The sequence below is a fragment of the Egretta garzetta genome, unplaced genomic scaffold (genome assembly GCF_000687185.1).
Source record: "Egretta garzetta isolate BGI_Z169 unplaced genomic scaffold, ASM68718v1 scaffold911, whole genome shotgun sequence".
Lineage (NCBI taxonomy): Eukaryota > Metazoa > Chordata > Aves > Pelecaniformes > Ardeidae > Egretta > Egretta garzetta.
In genome coordinates this window covers 35,458-51,419 of record NW_009258499.1, presented here as the reverse complement: position 1 = coordinate 51,419, position 15,962 = coordinate 35,458, and the positions used below count along the sequence as shown (strand labels likewise).

Here is a 15,962-nt window from a genome sequence, read left to right as displayed (position 1 = left end):
TGAAACATATTTAGCTGATGGTATGACTGACAGACTCCCTTCTGCTGTATAAGAAATTTTTTTAGTCCTGTTTCAGGGGTATGGTGGGCTGCTTCTGCGTTGCATTCATAAGTTGAAGTAATTTTTTATGATAATGATCACCTATTGCCTTGTGACAGGACAAAGGGAGTTGGAAACGCAAAGGATCTGACACTGAGGAATGGGAGATATGCAGTGTAGGGAGCATTGGTGCTGGTAGCGTGGTGGAAAGAAAAGAAGCTGGGAATTTTTTGTCTTTCACTACTGAGAAGTATAATAGGATCTAATGTCTGCAAGTGATTTGTAAACAAAGAATGGATGTTTTTCTAGGCAATATACTCCAGTTTAAACAAGAATTAATCCAAGGAAGTCATGTAATGTGTATTCTAAAGGAGATCAGAACAGATTATCTCAATAGTCCATCCTGCTTTTATATTCTGGCCTTAAATGCATAAGCATTTTAAAAATAAATCAAGATGGACATGAGGCAGTAACATGCCCCTGTTATTCTCTGACTGTTGCTTGGAGCGGAAGAAAATATATGTTGGTTGATAGCACTGAAATTGTAAGCAGTCTGAATAAAACTGTTATAATTAATTATGATTTTTTTCTATCTAGTATACACGATAACAGAAAGATACACTAGATCTTTTTAAAAAGCAAATATATAGCTAAATAAATTTAAGAAATAATTAGATAGCCATGTGAATAAGGACTTTGCCTGAAATTCTTCTTTTTCTTCATTTAGATGTATTTTAATTTTTTTACCTTGCTTTTGCACCAACTTCTCCCTAACTGTCAAAGTGCATGCTAACTTCAGGCAAGAGCTACTGTGATCATCTGTGGACACATGATAACAATGCTTTTGTAGGGACAGAATATAAGTGCAATATTCTTTATAGTTGTATAGGTTTATGGAATAATAATTCAAGCCTCATGGCAGTGTTCACTACTTGCAAAGAGATTAGTTAAGACTGTAGTGATAACCACTGTATCCAAACAACCTGTTAATGTAGCCAGTTTTAGAGAAAGGCAAATGTTTATAGATCAGACTCATTCTGCAAAACAACTTTCCATCTGCACAGTTTTATGCTCCTAATGCATGATGACAAAAATTTCTCATCTGTTTAGGTGTACTGAATAGAAAGAGGAGTAATTTCATTATAAAAGTCTGAAAGAATACTAAAAATATTCCAAGTGGTAAAAATACTGTATTTATTTCATTAGCAAGGTTTTTCCCAAACTCCTCTACTCTCTTCAAGACTTCTTTTATTACTGGACAGAAACTAATTATCTTTTCTTTTGTGGTTCCTCATGATTTACATCATCCCCCTTCTGAAGCTTGTATATGTTCATGTAATTTGATACTGTCTTAGAGCAAAGGTGTAAGGGTAGGTGAGTGAAACAAATAAAGGAAGAAAGTATTAAGATTACATAAACAATCTTAAATCTGTCATTTCATAATGTCTGAATTCTTCACTGGCACTCAACTATTTTAGCCTTTATTTTTATGTCTACCACTTCCTTTTCTAAAAAGCAAACAGAGAAGAAAAGAGAAAGTCCATCAATTGAATTATATTGCTCTTTCAGTGGTTGTTAGCAAGGCTGAGGACTACAATTCCATCCTCAGAGCTCTGCCAGTGGAGCTATCAAAGTCTGTCTGGTTCAGCCCTCCCTCTCATACTTGCAGTCTCTTGGTTTAGCTGTTCCCTACTTTTCCTTCAAATCTCTCCTTTTGTCCCACCCCTCCTACTCTGCTTAGGTTCACCTCCTCATGCAGCTCATTAGGTACAGATTTTACTTTATCTACCAGTCTCCTTACCAAGTTTCTATACTCAGTCATGCCCTTCCAGTCCTTGGTCCCAGCTCCTTGTCAGACCCTTATCCCTACCATTCTGGTTTCTACTCATACCCTCTTGCCACCAGCCTGCCCCTTCTCTCCACTGCCCCCAAGCTGCTCCTACCTCTGTCACAGCCCTCATACAACCTTGTGCAAGTCCCTTGGTGCCAGGTTCATTAAAAGATGCAAATATTCTCACGTACAACACACTAACGCTGAGCTTTCAGGCCCTCAGTCCCTAGTACCTGCAACACTATGCCAGGCAGTTAGGCTTTATAACCAGCATATTAGGAGAGATTCTTCAGTGACAAAGACGACTTGAATTTCAGAAGCATTGAGCATTCAAAAATTCAACTTAAATTTCAACTTAAATTTCAACAAAATTTAAGGCCATTTTCTCAATATCTCTGCATGTTAATCTCATTATTGACAAAATTATTACTATGACCTTCTTGTGAGTGTTGTAATGCATACTTCACTTATGCTTTCCTAAGATACCCCTACAGAAATAGTTTTATGAGTACAAAGCACAGCTGTAATTATGAACGACAAACACACTTTTAAAAGAGGAAAAAGGCCACAAAAAAGAGATGGATAATATCATGCGTAGCTGTAAGTATCAATCTCTTAGTCAGATTGTTTGTCTATCTGCTGTTTCAGAGAGCCTGTTTACTGCTGTAGTCAAAAGCCGAAAAGCTGTGGCAGATAGCAGATGTACCAATTAATAACCTGTCAAGGCTGATGGATAGAATGAAAAAAATAAATCTCACATATATCTCCTGTGTGGTTTTTTCCTCACATTTCAGGTCATTGGGGGTCATGAGATACACTCTGTCTCCCTGGAGAGAGACGAAACTGTCTCATTAGCGTCTATCTTTCATGACATTAAGACGCTGCCTTTGAGATGCTAACTCACTTGTTCTTCTCCCAGAATCCTGAAGTGATGAAGCTCTTTAATCAAGGAGTCTGGACAGCCAGCTGTTGGAAAGAAACAAAAATAGGCATTTTAGAGCTTCCTGTCAGTGCAGTTTCAGCATAAGATACATAGATTCAGAGAAGATAGAATATACAGATTACCTTAGATAAAGAAGATTAGAAAGATTAGCCATGGTTCTGAAGGCACCAGAATGCTGAAAACCATCTATCAAATAATCCTTCCACATTTCCGAGCATGCTACCAAGAACACTTAGAAAGGTTATATTCAGAATATTTTAGCCCTTTCCCCAAAGGACTGCAAGCAAAAGCCAGATGAAAAGGGCAGCACTGTCTGCCAGATACCACCAGCCCCTTAGTGTAAGCCAAAGAGCCTGTTAAAAGAGGATCTCACATCAAAACCTTGGAGCTGCCCAAAGCTGAATTCTGATTCACACACCAGGTTTGGACTAATTTCTAAGTGTAATACAGGCTTTCCCTGATTCCCTGAAGGATTTCATAGGCCCCACAGATTACTTTAATTTTGGCTGTCACAAATATAACCCATTTCACAGATAAGTAGTTGTCACCTACAGGTGTAATACACAAACCAAGTATGCAGGTGGGGGAGCGATTTGCCAGAAGTTTGCAATCAGATTACTGTTCAGTCGCTACAGACTTTCACATCTGTACCAGCCAGTAAGAAAGAATATATCTTGTGAGATGCCACGCACTTTACTGACCTGTTCAGGCTGTGATAACCTTCCTGGTGATGAAACCCAAGGCTGCTACTCACTTTTGTACACTACTAGACTCATTTCTGGCAAGTGATAAAAGTGCAGACTGTGAAAGCAATCTGGGCTTTATTCTTCTTACCATAAATTGAAGCATCTGCTTGTGAACAGAGAAAATTCCTTAAAAGGAATTAAGAGTGTAGTTCTCCCTAGAACATGGAAGGAACTACGATTTTTATCAACCTGCTTTTCTGCTGACGCAACTACAAATAGTTACCTCTCACTCTTAATGGCTGCCATTAAAAGGAGGCAAATGAATTTGGAGACGGTTGTCAGGAAATCTCCATCAGCACTGTGGCTTCACTCAAAGCCAATGAGCCTACACACACAACTTCTGTTGGCATAGCTGTCTTAGGGATACAGAGGGAAAAGCCTTTATACTTGCAAGCAACATAACTAAAAGAGGCAAAACCCCTACTCTAGACACAATTATACCAGTACAATTCTTCTACTGGCAAAACTTTTTCTACTTAGAGAGCTGATTTAAATGATATTCAAATCAGCTTATTGCTGGTAAATGCTTTATCTCCATTCAGAGGAGGTACAGGTGAAGAATGTACCACCAACACAACTTCGTCAGCAAACCCTTTTAAAGGTAGCCAAGGTTTCAGGTGGCCAAGGTTTAAGCATCTGGTAAGAATTACCTGTTAATGACTTGTCTCTTACATGTTACTGGTTTTGCAGTCTTTACAGCTGCTTCTTCAACCAATCATTGCTTTCTTCCCTCTTATCCTTTCCAATTATTCACTAAATCCCTTAAGATGGGAAAGTTTCCTTTTGCTTGCCTAGTAAGAACTTTTTCTCTTTCTATTCTCCTTGAGATCATATTTCCTGTATGTCTATTTCTCCCAGAAATCCATCCCATTCTGCCCTCATGTATAATTTATATAAACTCCCTTATGTGAACTGCTTACATGCATCCTCTCCTTCTTCCATGTTAAAGACTATAAACACTTTGGAATCAAGGATATCTTTGTTTATAAAAAAATGTGTAGAAGTATGAAGATTTATATAGACATATATATAAAAACATATATGTTTAAGTGTTATTAGTTTGTATAGTCTGTTTTTCAGAGACTTGCCCAATCTGGTTTTCAATCTTTTCTTAGTGCAGACTTTCACTGGACCTTGAAAGCTGATTATACAAGAGATCATGAAGTTACTAGCGACGGAGGAGGAGAAAGAGCTTAAAAACCATGTCACCATGCTTAAAAAAGCATGATGCTTTCCAGCAACAAGTTCAGAAATGTCAAATGCGTGCAATATTGAATTATACTGACACACATTAACAGTCTGCTGTCTGTAAAAGTTCTTTCAGATCTTCACATTGCAGAAGCAATACTTTGAGGAAACAATGAAAATTATTTTGTCAAATGATAGTTTGAGGAAAAAATGGAAATAAAGAAGAAACATGGAAAACAAAAAAATGAAGTAGGATTGAAATGTCTTCCTTTCTTTTTGAATATTTCTGGATGTATTTCTGATATTTCCTATCTCTACTTTAATTTCTTCTGTTCTGTAAGTGGACCTTTGTAAAACATGCTCCAACGCTCTGACCCATTTTACCTAATATCTGGCAGTTTTGAAGAAGTCTTGGATGAAGTTAAATTCCTGCACTATGACTAGAGACCAAGGCTATATACAAATAATCATTCTATAAATAAAAAGAGATTAAAAATTACCTATTCTGCCGAAAAGCATTAAGAACTATTTGTAATTTTGACCACAAAGCCATCCATATATCCATCAACATATTCATGTTAAGCAAACACACATGGTGACTTGAAAATTATTACAAGTTAAGCACAGCATCCAATGGGTTCACTGGCAAACTGTGCACACCAAAGATTAAAAGAAAAATGTATTTTCTAAATATCTGATGTGCAGCTAGTGCATGTCACATGAAATAAATAATCTGCACTTTACAGATTTCTGCTATTTTGTGTAGAATGCTTTGAGGATTGTTTTTTATGCCCTCTGTAGTACAGAAACCCTTACAATCAATGGTCTCAACAATTACTGAAACTTTCCATTTCCCTCTTCCCAATTATTACTTGAGAAAGTACAGGCATATGAGAAATTTCCACAGACATCAACCAAACAATAGGAATACTAAATAAATCAATCAATAACAATCACATGTAAGAGTGTTAAAAAGAAATTATGCAAAAGCACGGACAATTGCCTTTAATCAGAAGCCAAAACTCAGGATTAAGGACATTTGCAGACTGATAAAATGGCAGGTAAATTGTTTATTAGTTCCCTCTTTCAATGCACATTCAAACCTGTGTTTCATATGTTCCCAGCTACAATGCCTGTTGCAGGTTTTTGCTAACTGCGAAGGCAGAGCAACATGTAAGAAATATAAAATTGATGCAAGTCTTTAGTATTTTTATACTGCTTTTTCCTCTGACATAGCTCCATTGACCTCAAAGCAATAAGACCCATAAAACCAATGTGATGTCTTAGGAATGAGCCTGAGTCTAAGCAGGAAACTAAGTTATGAAGGGATGATACCCAGTTCAAAGCACCACCAGCTTTATAAACTCACCACAAGTAATTTCTTTGCTTCTATTTAAGCATTTATTACTTAAATCAAATTTAAGCATATTACTTGCTTCTAAATGTTCTGTCATACCCCAGATTATTTGTTTGACTAATTTTGTTGTTGCTTGATTCTCATATTGCTTTATTATTTAACTCCAAATGCTGCACTTATGAATGAAAGGTACATCCAAAGTTACAGAAATTTGTAACTGTAAATTTACAATTTATATTGTGGTATTCTCCTCATAAAGATATAAAGATATTTTTAATCTTCATATAAGTATATTTATCTCCAAGAGAAGAATAAAGAAGCAAAATTTAGGGAGGACAGTTTAATGTCTCCTAATATCATAAATTCCCTGATTTCAACTGGTCTGAACACGCATTTTCAGCTACACTTGTAATTAAACTATGATTCTAACTACTACCAATTTAATTACCCAAGTCTTCACATATTTTTTCTCAGACAGAATTAGCTTCTGGTTTTGTTTTTCCTTAAAATTATCACTTTGTATGAGTTATGTTCTCCAGTGAGAAGGCAAAGGAAAAATTAAATCAACTCTTTAATATTGCATAAACTGGTAAAATTAAAGCAAAAAAATGACCGCTGTTACAAATACAGCTGACTGAGAATGAATGGAAGTGACAGGGCCCTGATGGCACCACCAGCCTGGACTGCCCCTGCCCAGTCCCCGAGGTTCCCCACATCCCAGGACCCCATGTCAGCCCCTGCCCCAGCAACGCCCCAGCAGGGCTGGTCTGCAGCAGTCAGCTGCCCAGCCATGGACCTTGCTGAGCTGGGCCCACTCATGGGCCCACATTCAGGCCTGGCCTTGGCCCGTCCCCATCCCCAGGGAGGTGCCCGATGCCCAGGGCTGTCCCAATGTGCCTGGCTGCTCCTGGCTGGGGGGTGGGATGGGCCCTGGGTGAATTTTAGCCTCAAAGAATCATAGAAAATCATACATCATCTTCACTGACTGTAGTTACCAGCAGAGAGATATGTCTACTGTAGAATTGTGTGCTACATCTTATCTTCTACCATACGTTTGTAGCATTATTTCCTGCTTTGCAATTTAGATTTCATCTTTCCCCAAATGGTACAGTTGGGTGAGATTCAATTCGCTGAATTTAAGCATCTCAGTATTGGTTATATGAGTCTAATATATTCATAGCATGCTTCTTTTTTAGTTAATAGAAGGAAATACACACCTTCACAGAGTAATCCCCATTGTCTGAGACAGGCCCCCCAAAAGGTATCCACTCCTCCAAATAACTAAAGAGTCCAAGGCGACTAGGTAAGATTTACACAAGTAACTTTTAGACTTTTAGAATTAGATGAGCTTAATTTCACCCAACAGCGGCAATCCCAACCATTTCTGCACATGCTTAACTTTGAGCATGTAAATTTTCCCATCATATTTAGCTCCATGCAAACAGAGCATTTACATTACGAGCACAGTGGAACTTCCATTTCTCTCACTTAAAATTTATGTCTGCATCAACACTTGTTAATTCTGAAAAGTACATACACTTCCGTGAGCTCTGAATGTAACCACCTAAGAATACCTATCAGAGTCCTTCAAAGGGTACCCTTCCACAGTGCTAATTGCTAAACTGAGCTTGCAACTGAAACATGTTTCAAATTCAGGAGAATAACCACCTCATGCTTGGAAAATTAATGGACGAGTGTCTTTCTTTTTCTGACTGCTCCATGTGGAATCATATTTGACTGGTGTACAGATATGAAAAATGTTCTATATTCAAAAAAGTTTGGAAATGCAGCACTCTAATGGCAGTACTTGCAACATAGTAATGATTATATAGATACACACACACAAGCGTACGCTGGCCTGCCGCACACATGCAGCAAGAGAAGGTGGCAAGGGAAGCCTGCAGCTCAGAGGTGCTGTTATAGCCGGTATCCATCCCGAGCACAGCCAACCTCTAGCTACAGCAGGACACAGCAGCTGGGACCTCGTACGCAAGGTACAAGTAAGTACTCGAGACGGCACAACCCAGCCCAGCCAACTCTGTTGAGCGAGCAGGAAAGACAGGAAGAGCACAGCCCTGCACCGTGTGTGACAACAACGGGAATGGTAATGGGGTAGCAAGAAGAGGGAGCTGGGCTAGACTTTCACTCAAAACTTAACAGGTTTGAAATCCTGCAATTAGTGTGCATTTGTTTGTTATGTCATTTCCCCAGTCTCTTCCAACCTGTTCAACTAATTGAAATACTGGTGTAAAAAATACACCTTTCTGCTGTCTGTGCCTCTCCCAGTGAAAAGCAGTCCTGTGCTGGTGACAGCGCGGTCACTCTTATGGGAACTGACAATGATTTCAAAGTATGAAGTGACTTCACTGTGCTTGTGTTAATTAAATGTTTTGATGTTTCGGGTGACCTTTTCTCATTTTTGATGTTATGTGAACATGAACAAAGACAAAACTAAGAAGAGTGTCTGGAATGCATAAATATTTTACTGAAAAGAGAGAAAGATATTATGAAGAGTATCAAGTATGTAATTCACAGAATATAAGCACATAAGCCTATCTTTGGAATACTGCTTTGTGAAAGATGTAGAAATGTTTTCTCACAGAACCCACAGAAGGGTATTATTATAACCATTTTCATAATTTTTTTACAACCTTCATGAGCAATACTTTTCTAAATAGTAAACTATTGAGTTTTTTTCTCTGTTGTTGCCTAGATAATTTCCTAATGTAACCAAACTTAAAGCTTCATTAACTTGTAGACCTACACTGTGCTTGCAGATATCATCTTTTGCATGAGAAATATTTAATTTTTAAAGAAAGACAGGTGATAAAACTGTTCTGTAAATAATTTTTCATCTCAAGTCCCAAGCCTTACAACTGCAGGTCTTAAAATGCAGAGGATTCACGTGGGCACACAACTTTATCTGGAAGATCAATTATTGCTAACCACCATTAATCATAAAATCGCACATCAGACTCAAAACCCTCTCATGAAACCAGCTTGTAATCAATAGGTTTACCTATTGATTCATTATTAACAAAAGGCCTTATTTATTTACCTTCTGACTTCTCAATGTTGATCAAGCATTCCAGCCATATTTACAAACTGCAATTCTCTGAGCCACTAACTCATACTTCTGCTTCCAATACCTATTTTGATGATCTATTGTGATTGGGGTAGGCTCAGTTATGGAACATTTTTCCCCAAGAAAGAAAACCAAATGACTTTTTGTTCAACAGATGTGCAGTGGTTATTCCTTTGCCTTACCAACAGGTACCAGAACTTTTCTCAGCAAGTATAATATGTCTTAGCTTTAGATCTATTCCAAAATACTATAAGCAGCATTCAGCCTGTTGGACAAACTAAAATATCTGATGATTTATTTTTTGTAAAATTACTGTTGACTGCAGTCAGCAGTATATTTACAAATTGGGAGACAACTCTTTAGTTCCCCAATATCTTGTACTGGCCACCTTACAGCTGGTGTAAGAAATAACATATCCAGTAAAACCAAAAAGGTGAAGTAAAAGATTACATGGGGTTCTTTACTTGTACCCCTGGCATTTTGATGACATCAGTTTCCAGATGATATGGGTCTGTACAGTAATGTAGGTAAGTAGATAGCAAGGTAAGACAAATATCTGCCTGAAAAGAGATACATTAGAGTGCTGAAATAATATAGATTCCTTTGGAAAAAAATATAAAAGGAGATATTTTCAAAAGCAAGAAATATTGAATTCTGTCCTTTCAAAGTCAGCAGGTGTGTATTTAGATTGCAAAGCTCAGCTCTGCAGTTGGGCAATGCTAAACCAGAGAGCACGACAGGCAATACTTACACGTCGTTTATGTACCCAGAGGTCAACATAGTGAACATCTTTCCTGTAAGTCTTTGGAAGTCTCTCTAAAACTACAAATGGTAGGGCAGGTCTTCAGCTCAAGCCAACTAGCATAGCTACAATTAAGTCAGTGGTGCTTACACATGTTGATACTAGCAAAAAAAATGGCTGGATACACAAAATGTAATGCTTTGTTAAAAAGACTGCGTGCCAATAAAAGATATATTAAGTGCCCCATTTTGCAAAGCTTAATCTGCAACAAGAAATCTATTTGCTTTTAAAAAAATTCAGAATTTAATTAGCCTTTTCTCCTGATTAATACCCCTGTCAAGCAGTATTATGTTAATTTTCTTTTTTCTTGATTGAATTCTGACATCTGAAGTCAGCAAAAAGACCTATACCTTTTTTTTTTTTGCTATCAAAAAAGGCTGCTGAAGCTAAAATTCAAGAAAGTTTCATGAAAGCTTGATTGTCAGGACACAATACATGTCCTGTTCTGACCAGTTACCAGAGTTATTAGTTGCCCAGCTGAATGGGTTACATTTTTGTTTGTGTGCATTTAATTTCAAAATCATCCAAAGACACAAAAGGTATTTTTGCTCTCGTGAAGTACTTGTGCAAAAATTCTGCAAAGGGACCACAATAGAGTTGGGAAAGGATCACAGAAAGTTTGGCTACTGGTAGCAAACAGAGCATCTCAGGTTAGAGCAAATTCTGCTGGCATGGTTTTCTCACATTGCACACAACTCTGGCCTTCCCTGTGCTGCTACTCACTGTTTTTTTTAATGATGCTTTAAAGCCAAATGACTAGAAGGAATGAACCCTTAGCAATTTCCTAATAGGATCTTTCTTTTAATCTTTACTACAGAAAATATCAGTAGGAATACTGACCTGCTATTTCAGTTTAGAACCTGCTTCCTTGCTTGCTTTTTGCATATTTAAAACAATATTTAAACCAGACTTGAAAAAGCATTATTTACTCACATCAGCAAAACCTGAATTGTACTGAGCTGCACAATGCCAGCATGCCACTGCTTGTTATTTTTGACAGTTTTCTATATATGCTGCACCGCTATATGACGAACAGTCAAAAGAGTCCATCAGAGGGGGAAATTTTCTAAAAAAATTCAGTATTGCCCAAGAGACTAAGACTTCAGGGAGTCCGTGGAACAGTGCAAACGTATTTGACTAATAGGCTGTACCATTTGGTTGCTCGATATTCCAGTTTAAGTTATAGGTTTAAATTCACCCAAGCAATTCTCAGTGAAATCAGTGAATACTACACTCATGCACCAAAACTAAATCCGTACTGTCTATCTGTAATGAGAATCTGAACCACGACCTTTACTGCTCAAATACAGCAGCTCCAGAAGCAGAAATAAAAAGGATACTCCCTTCCTTCCAAGCAAATACTGACTTCTGTCAAATGGAAGTAAATGTTACAGAAACAACATAATTTCTGTTTTTTCCTTCTTAATTAACAGAAGCTACTCCTACAGTTTTTTCATAACATCAAAGAGTCAGAAAATCAGCAAGTCTAAGGCTCCTAACATAACCAGGTGATTTTTTTTTTAAGTTGAGATACAACAGAGCTGCTCTAAACTTCTTTTGGAAGACTCAATACCTTCCAACATATAAACCTTGGTACTGAAAATCTCATTGCAGGGATCTGAACTGAAAGGAGCTCTTCACTCTCAGTATACTAGTTTTCTAGCTCAATCAGCTCAATTCATGAAAGGCTTTCTCATCTTTTATTCAAAAAGTAGTTGAAATCTCTAAAGCAAACCTTGTTCTCTCAAACTCCCACCTTCATGCTGGCACTGGCCTTTGATGATGATCAGTACCTTTGAGAAGGCAAGTGAGAGGTCAGGAGCTTTCAGCATGTGGCGGAGACTTTATAAGAGAGGAGATTGTCTTCTCAGGGCAAATCCAACTATCCCAGAATAAAAGTCAACACAAGGCAAAAATAACTATAGAAGAATTTCGTTTGCCAGTTACTGAAGGGCAAGTCTTTAAAAGACTGTCATTTCTGAATGCCAGAATTAAACAGGCACAATATAGGAAATGCTGAAAGTTTTCTAAGCCGAAATTAAACCAAGTTCACACAGCTGTTTTCCAGCTGATGGCTTGAAAACAGAAGTATATTTTAAAGCTCAAGTGCAGATTTGGAGAGTAAATATTTTTTCTTTTTGCCCTTAAAGGTTGAATTAAGGAAACTGCCCTCCTATAATTTTGGGAATGACAGACAGAAGGAACAGTTTCAGCAATTCATGTTGCAATAAATTTCCATCTCACACGTATTTTACCAATTGAGGTTATTACATGGACTAAGAAATGTAGAATAAGCCATTGTACCATCAAGAAAGAGGTGGCCAGGTGCCAGAGAACAAACACAGCTTTCCATCTCTTTAATTACAAAACTAGCATTCAAGGATATTAAAATGCAATTTTTAAAGGTTATTTTCTGTCCATTGTACAGGAAAATCGATACGCCACGCTCAAAAAAAATCTGACAGAAAACCCAAGATGCACACATGTAGGTCTCACTCTCTTACTCACACATGCATAAGCATGCACAGAATTACTATTGCAGAAAGGAGAATGGCAAACAATATTCAGTGACCCAGAAACAGCAATGCTTTTCTTTCTACTTTTGCATTTCTTTTTTTCCCGGGATGTGACGTCATTCTGTATAAACAGTATATAAAAAACGCCATTCCTTTAATCTGTGCAGCATTTATAAGACTTCAACATGAGCCTTTCACTGAGAGCTTAGACAAATATTTAAATTGCTACATAAATGACTCAGACTACAAGGCAAGCCCAGGCTACTCTAAAAATAAATGTTCATGGACAATAAACCCATCCAACCAAAAGAGAATTTTAAAAAGCCATGGAATATATTATGTCTCACAGAATAGTACAGACATATCTGGATGAATGGCTATGATTTTCTCTTTTTCATAGGGATTTTATGACAGCAAACCGTTTCCAGAACACTAAAGAATGAAGCAATGGTCTAAAAGTGACCTGCATTCTCGTAATGGAGTTGAAATTTTAATTGTTACCTAATTCTGATATTTTTCTTCCTCCTTCGCAGCAGCAATACATATATGCATGTCTTATTACTCTCTGTGAGGGAACATGGCAAAGTTCCACTTGTGAAATGAGAACAGTTTTGCATTTCACCTTAATCATTAGGGCAGGTGGTAACCCTGCAGGCAACATAATTATGAAAAATGCCTGTGTTCAATACAAACTGTCCTTCCAGTCTTGAGGTCTAATAGGACATCATAGTACAATCCTTTTACATTTTACTGGCAGCTCAGAACACAGAAGCCCACAGAGGGGGGGACTACATACTGCTCTCACTTTTTGTCTGTGCAAATCCAGACAAATAATACATATGTTCTTCAATATTTACTCTAACGTAAGAGGCAGAGTGTTCCTGGGAGTGCATAAGCTGGTGTGGGATGAAATCTAAAGTTAAATACAGAAGAAAAAGAAATTAAGTCACTCTGTAGTCAGGTCTAATTCTAATAACATTGTGTGAGACAGGCTAATCCTGCATTACAAACGCTGATTCGTGTTTCTACTATAAAAACACCTGACAGGCAGGCATAAATGCAAGAGATCATGCTGTCTGTTCATCAAACAGAAAAAAAAAGGAATGACCTGAGAGGTTCCTCAAAGATAGTTAAGGATTATTCTGATTTTATATTGATATACTGGCCCTATTCTTAAACAGACCACTTGTGACAAATAGCTGACAAAATACATTTGAAATAAGCTGAAAATTTAATGCAAAATTCTACTCTACATTAAGGGGATAATACAGCCAGGTTCATTTAGAATATTACTCCTCTGAAGACACCCCAAGCACTACAATAACAAATGTTATATCAAAGATGCAGTCAGCAACAAATGCAATATGAGTCTCTGCGAGGCGGTTTTTCAGTATGTCAGAATTACAATATCACTCCATGGAAACAAATTAAGCAGCACAAGCTCGGCTGTTGGGATCACTTTATTAGCAATGCAGTGTTTTCGCATAAAGAATGCTTTGCTTTGGATCTGTCAATGAACATCAAAGATGGCCTATTCGTTTTTATGGTGCATGACTTATTATTTGCTTATGAAATAAACAAAGCACTTTAACAGCCGTCTCTTTCTGCAACACTTCAAAAATAATACTGCGAATAACAAAACAATTCCTGATCATTTTTACTGTACAGTTGAAGTCCAGTCCAGTGTGGGGTTTTTTTAATCAAGAGGGATAAACACTTTAATCAGGAGGGATAAAACTGGTACACTAGTACCGGTGAAGGAATAGTGAACAATTTCTACCTGGTGGAGGAATATCTACTCTTAAATACCCACAGATTTCTGCAAGATATTGAAAAATATTCTGCCCTGGTAAGGCATCATGCTGATACACAAATTGACTTAATTTTGTCCCTTGTGCATAAAAGCAGAAACACAGCCCTTGCCAGGTGGATAGGCCTTTTCGATGGGTCAGAGAAGGACGCTGTGCTTGCTCATGAATTTCCAAGGCTGTTACCATTTACCCCAAGCTCAGTGGCTGCACTGGACTAGGAACGCAAGGGGAAATGGATGTGCTTTACTATGTACAGGGCAGGAGAGAACCCCCACAGCTCAGCATTATGCCGTCAGGCTCATCGGTACGCTGAAGTGAATTAGTGCAAGCAATTTCATGAGATTACGCTAGCAATTTACCACAGAACAGATGCCGCACCACACTAGAGGATACTCCTTCTAGTCTTTACTTACATGGCCATAAATAACTTTTGAGTTAATCCAGAGCTACAGCATACATCTTTTATCTTTACCACCTTACACAGAGATACGCTATGCCTTGTAATTAGCTGGTCTTGTCTAACGTCTTTTTTAAACTCACAATAATTCCATTATCAAAAGTCCAATATATCTTCATTAAATTAGACACTCTATATGACACTATTTCTTCTAATATTTGAATTACTTCCCATATCTAAAGCATGCACATTTTTTCCCTCAGCTGCACATTTTTCCATATTCTTTCAACAGTGCAGTGTTTCTAAGCTGTGAGCCTGAAGCCAGAACAGCCAGGTGTAGGAGCAAACCTCCAACCTCTCTAACTGCATATATGAAACCCCACAGGGTATACAGTCCAACTGCAGAGGGTTGGGGCGGGGGGTGCATGTGCATGTTTCCCCCTTCCTTGGGTCAGGTATTGCTGTATCAATCATTTCCAATCAGGAAAAAAAAAGTCTTTTTGAAAATTTATACCTAGTGGGATCCTAGAGTCACATAGCTTGGCACTATGAATGCTGATGCAGATACTAGAAATGAGGACTGGAACGTCTCTAACCTTGATGCTAACACTTAAGCAGGCTGATAAGCCAAGTCGGAACTGGTGTCCCCCCAGGAATCCCCTCTCCCTCCCCCACACACCATCTCCCCTTTCCCTCGCAGCAGAGAGACGGATCTCAGGCATGAGTCTCCTCTGTTTCTTCTTTTCTTTTGCAAAATGGAAAGTCAAGTTACTGAAACTAACCATAAGGTTCAGCTTTTTTTTTTCTCGTGTCATTAAAATGCTCGCTTGACTTTACTTCATTTCAGTAGATCCCTGAATTGCAGCTGTAAAAAATAACACTAGGTCTCACCGTGTGTACACTTACCTTTTGACACCACGTTAACTATTTATAACTCAGAGTGCTCCTGAGCAGTCATTTATATGTTAAGCACTCAACCCTGTATCACTTCTGCCTTTCAATATTACATTCCTTGCTCTGTATTTTCCACTTGTGTCTGTTATGTCATGGATCAGAAATTCATTCCCTCTACTTCTGTCTGGCTCCAGAATACCATCATGCATGAAATTTCAGAGACGCTTTTTTTCCTGACTGAGAATTATCGGATATACAGCTATAAAGCATCCATAAAAGCTAAAAGCCCTTAGAATTATTTGGAGGGGAAACAAAACATCCCTTAAGCATCGAACTGGTTTGAAATTCTTCAT

General features: G+C 37.9%; 1 protein-coding gene across 1 annotated transcript in view; it reads right to left on the bottom strand.

Moving 5' to 3' along the window:
- LOC104132542 (E3 ubiquitin-protein ligase parkin-like) overlaps positions 1–2,836 on the bottom strand; it is a gene marked incomplete at its 5' end in the record, with an annotated part of 127,989 nt that extends 125,153 nt beyond the window's left edge. The window contains one exon of the mRNA XM_009645845.1: positions 2,775–2,836. Within this exon, the coding sequence (XP_009644140.1) occupies positions 2,775–2,836 (62 nt within the window). The remainder of the gene's footprint in view (positions 1–2,774) is intronic.
- Positions 2,837–15,962: the final 13,126 nt, after the last annotated feature.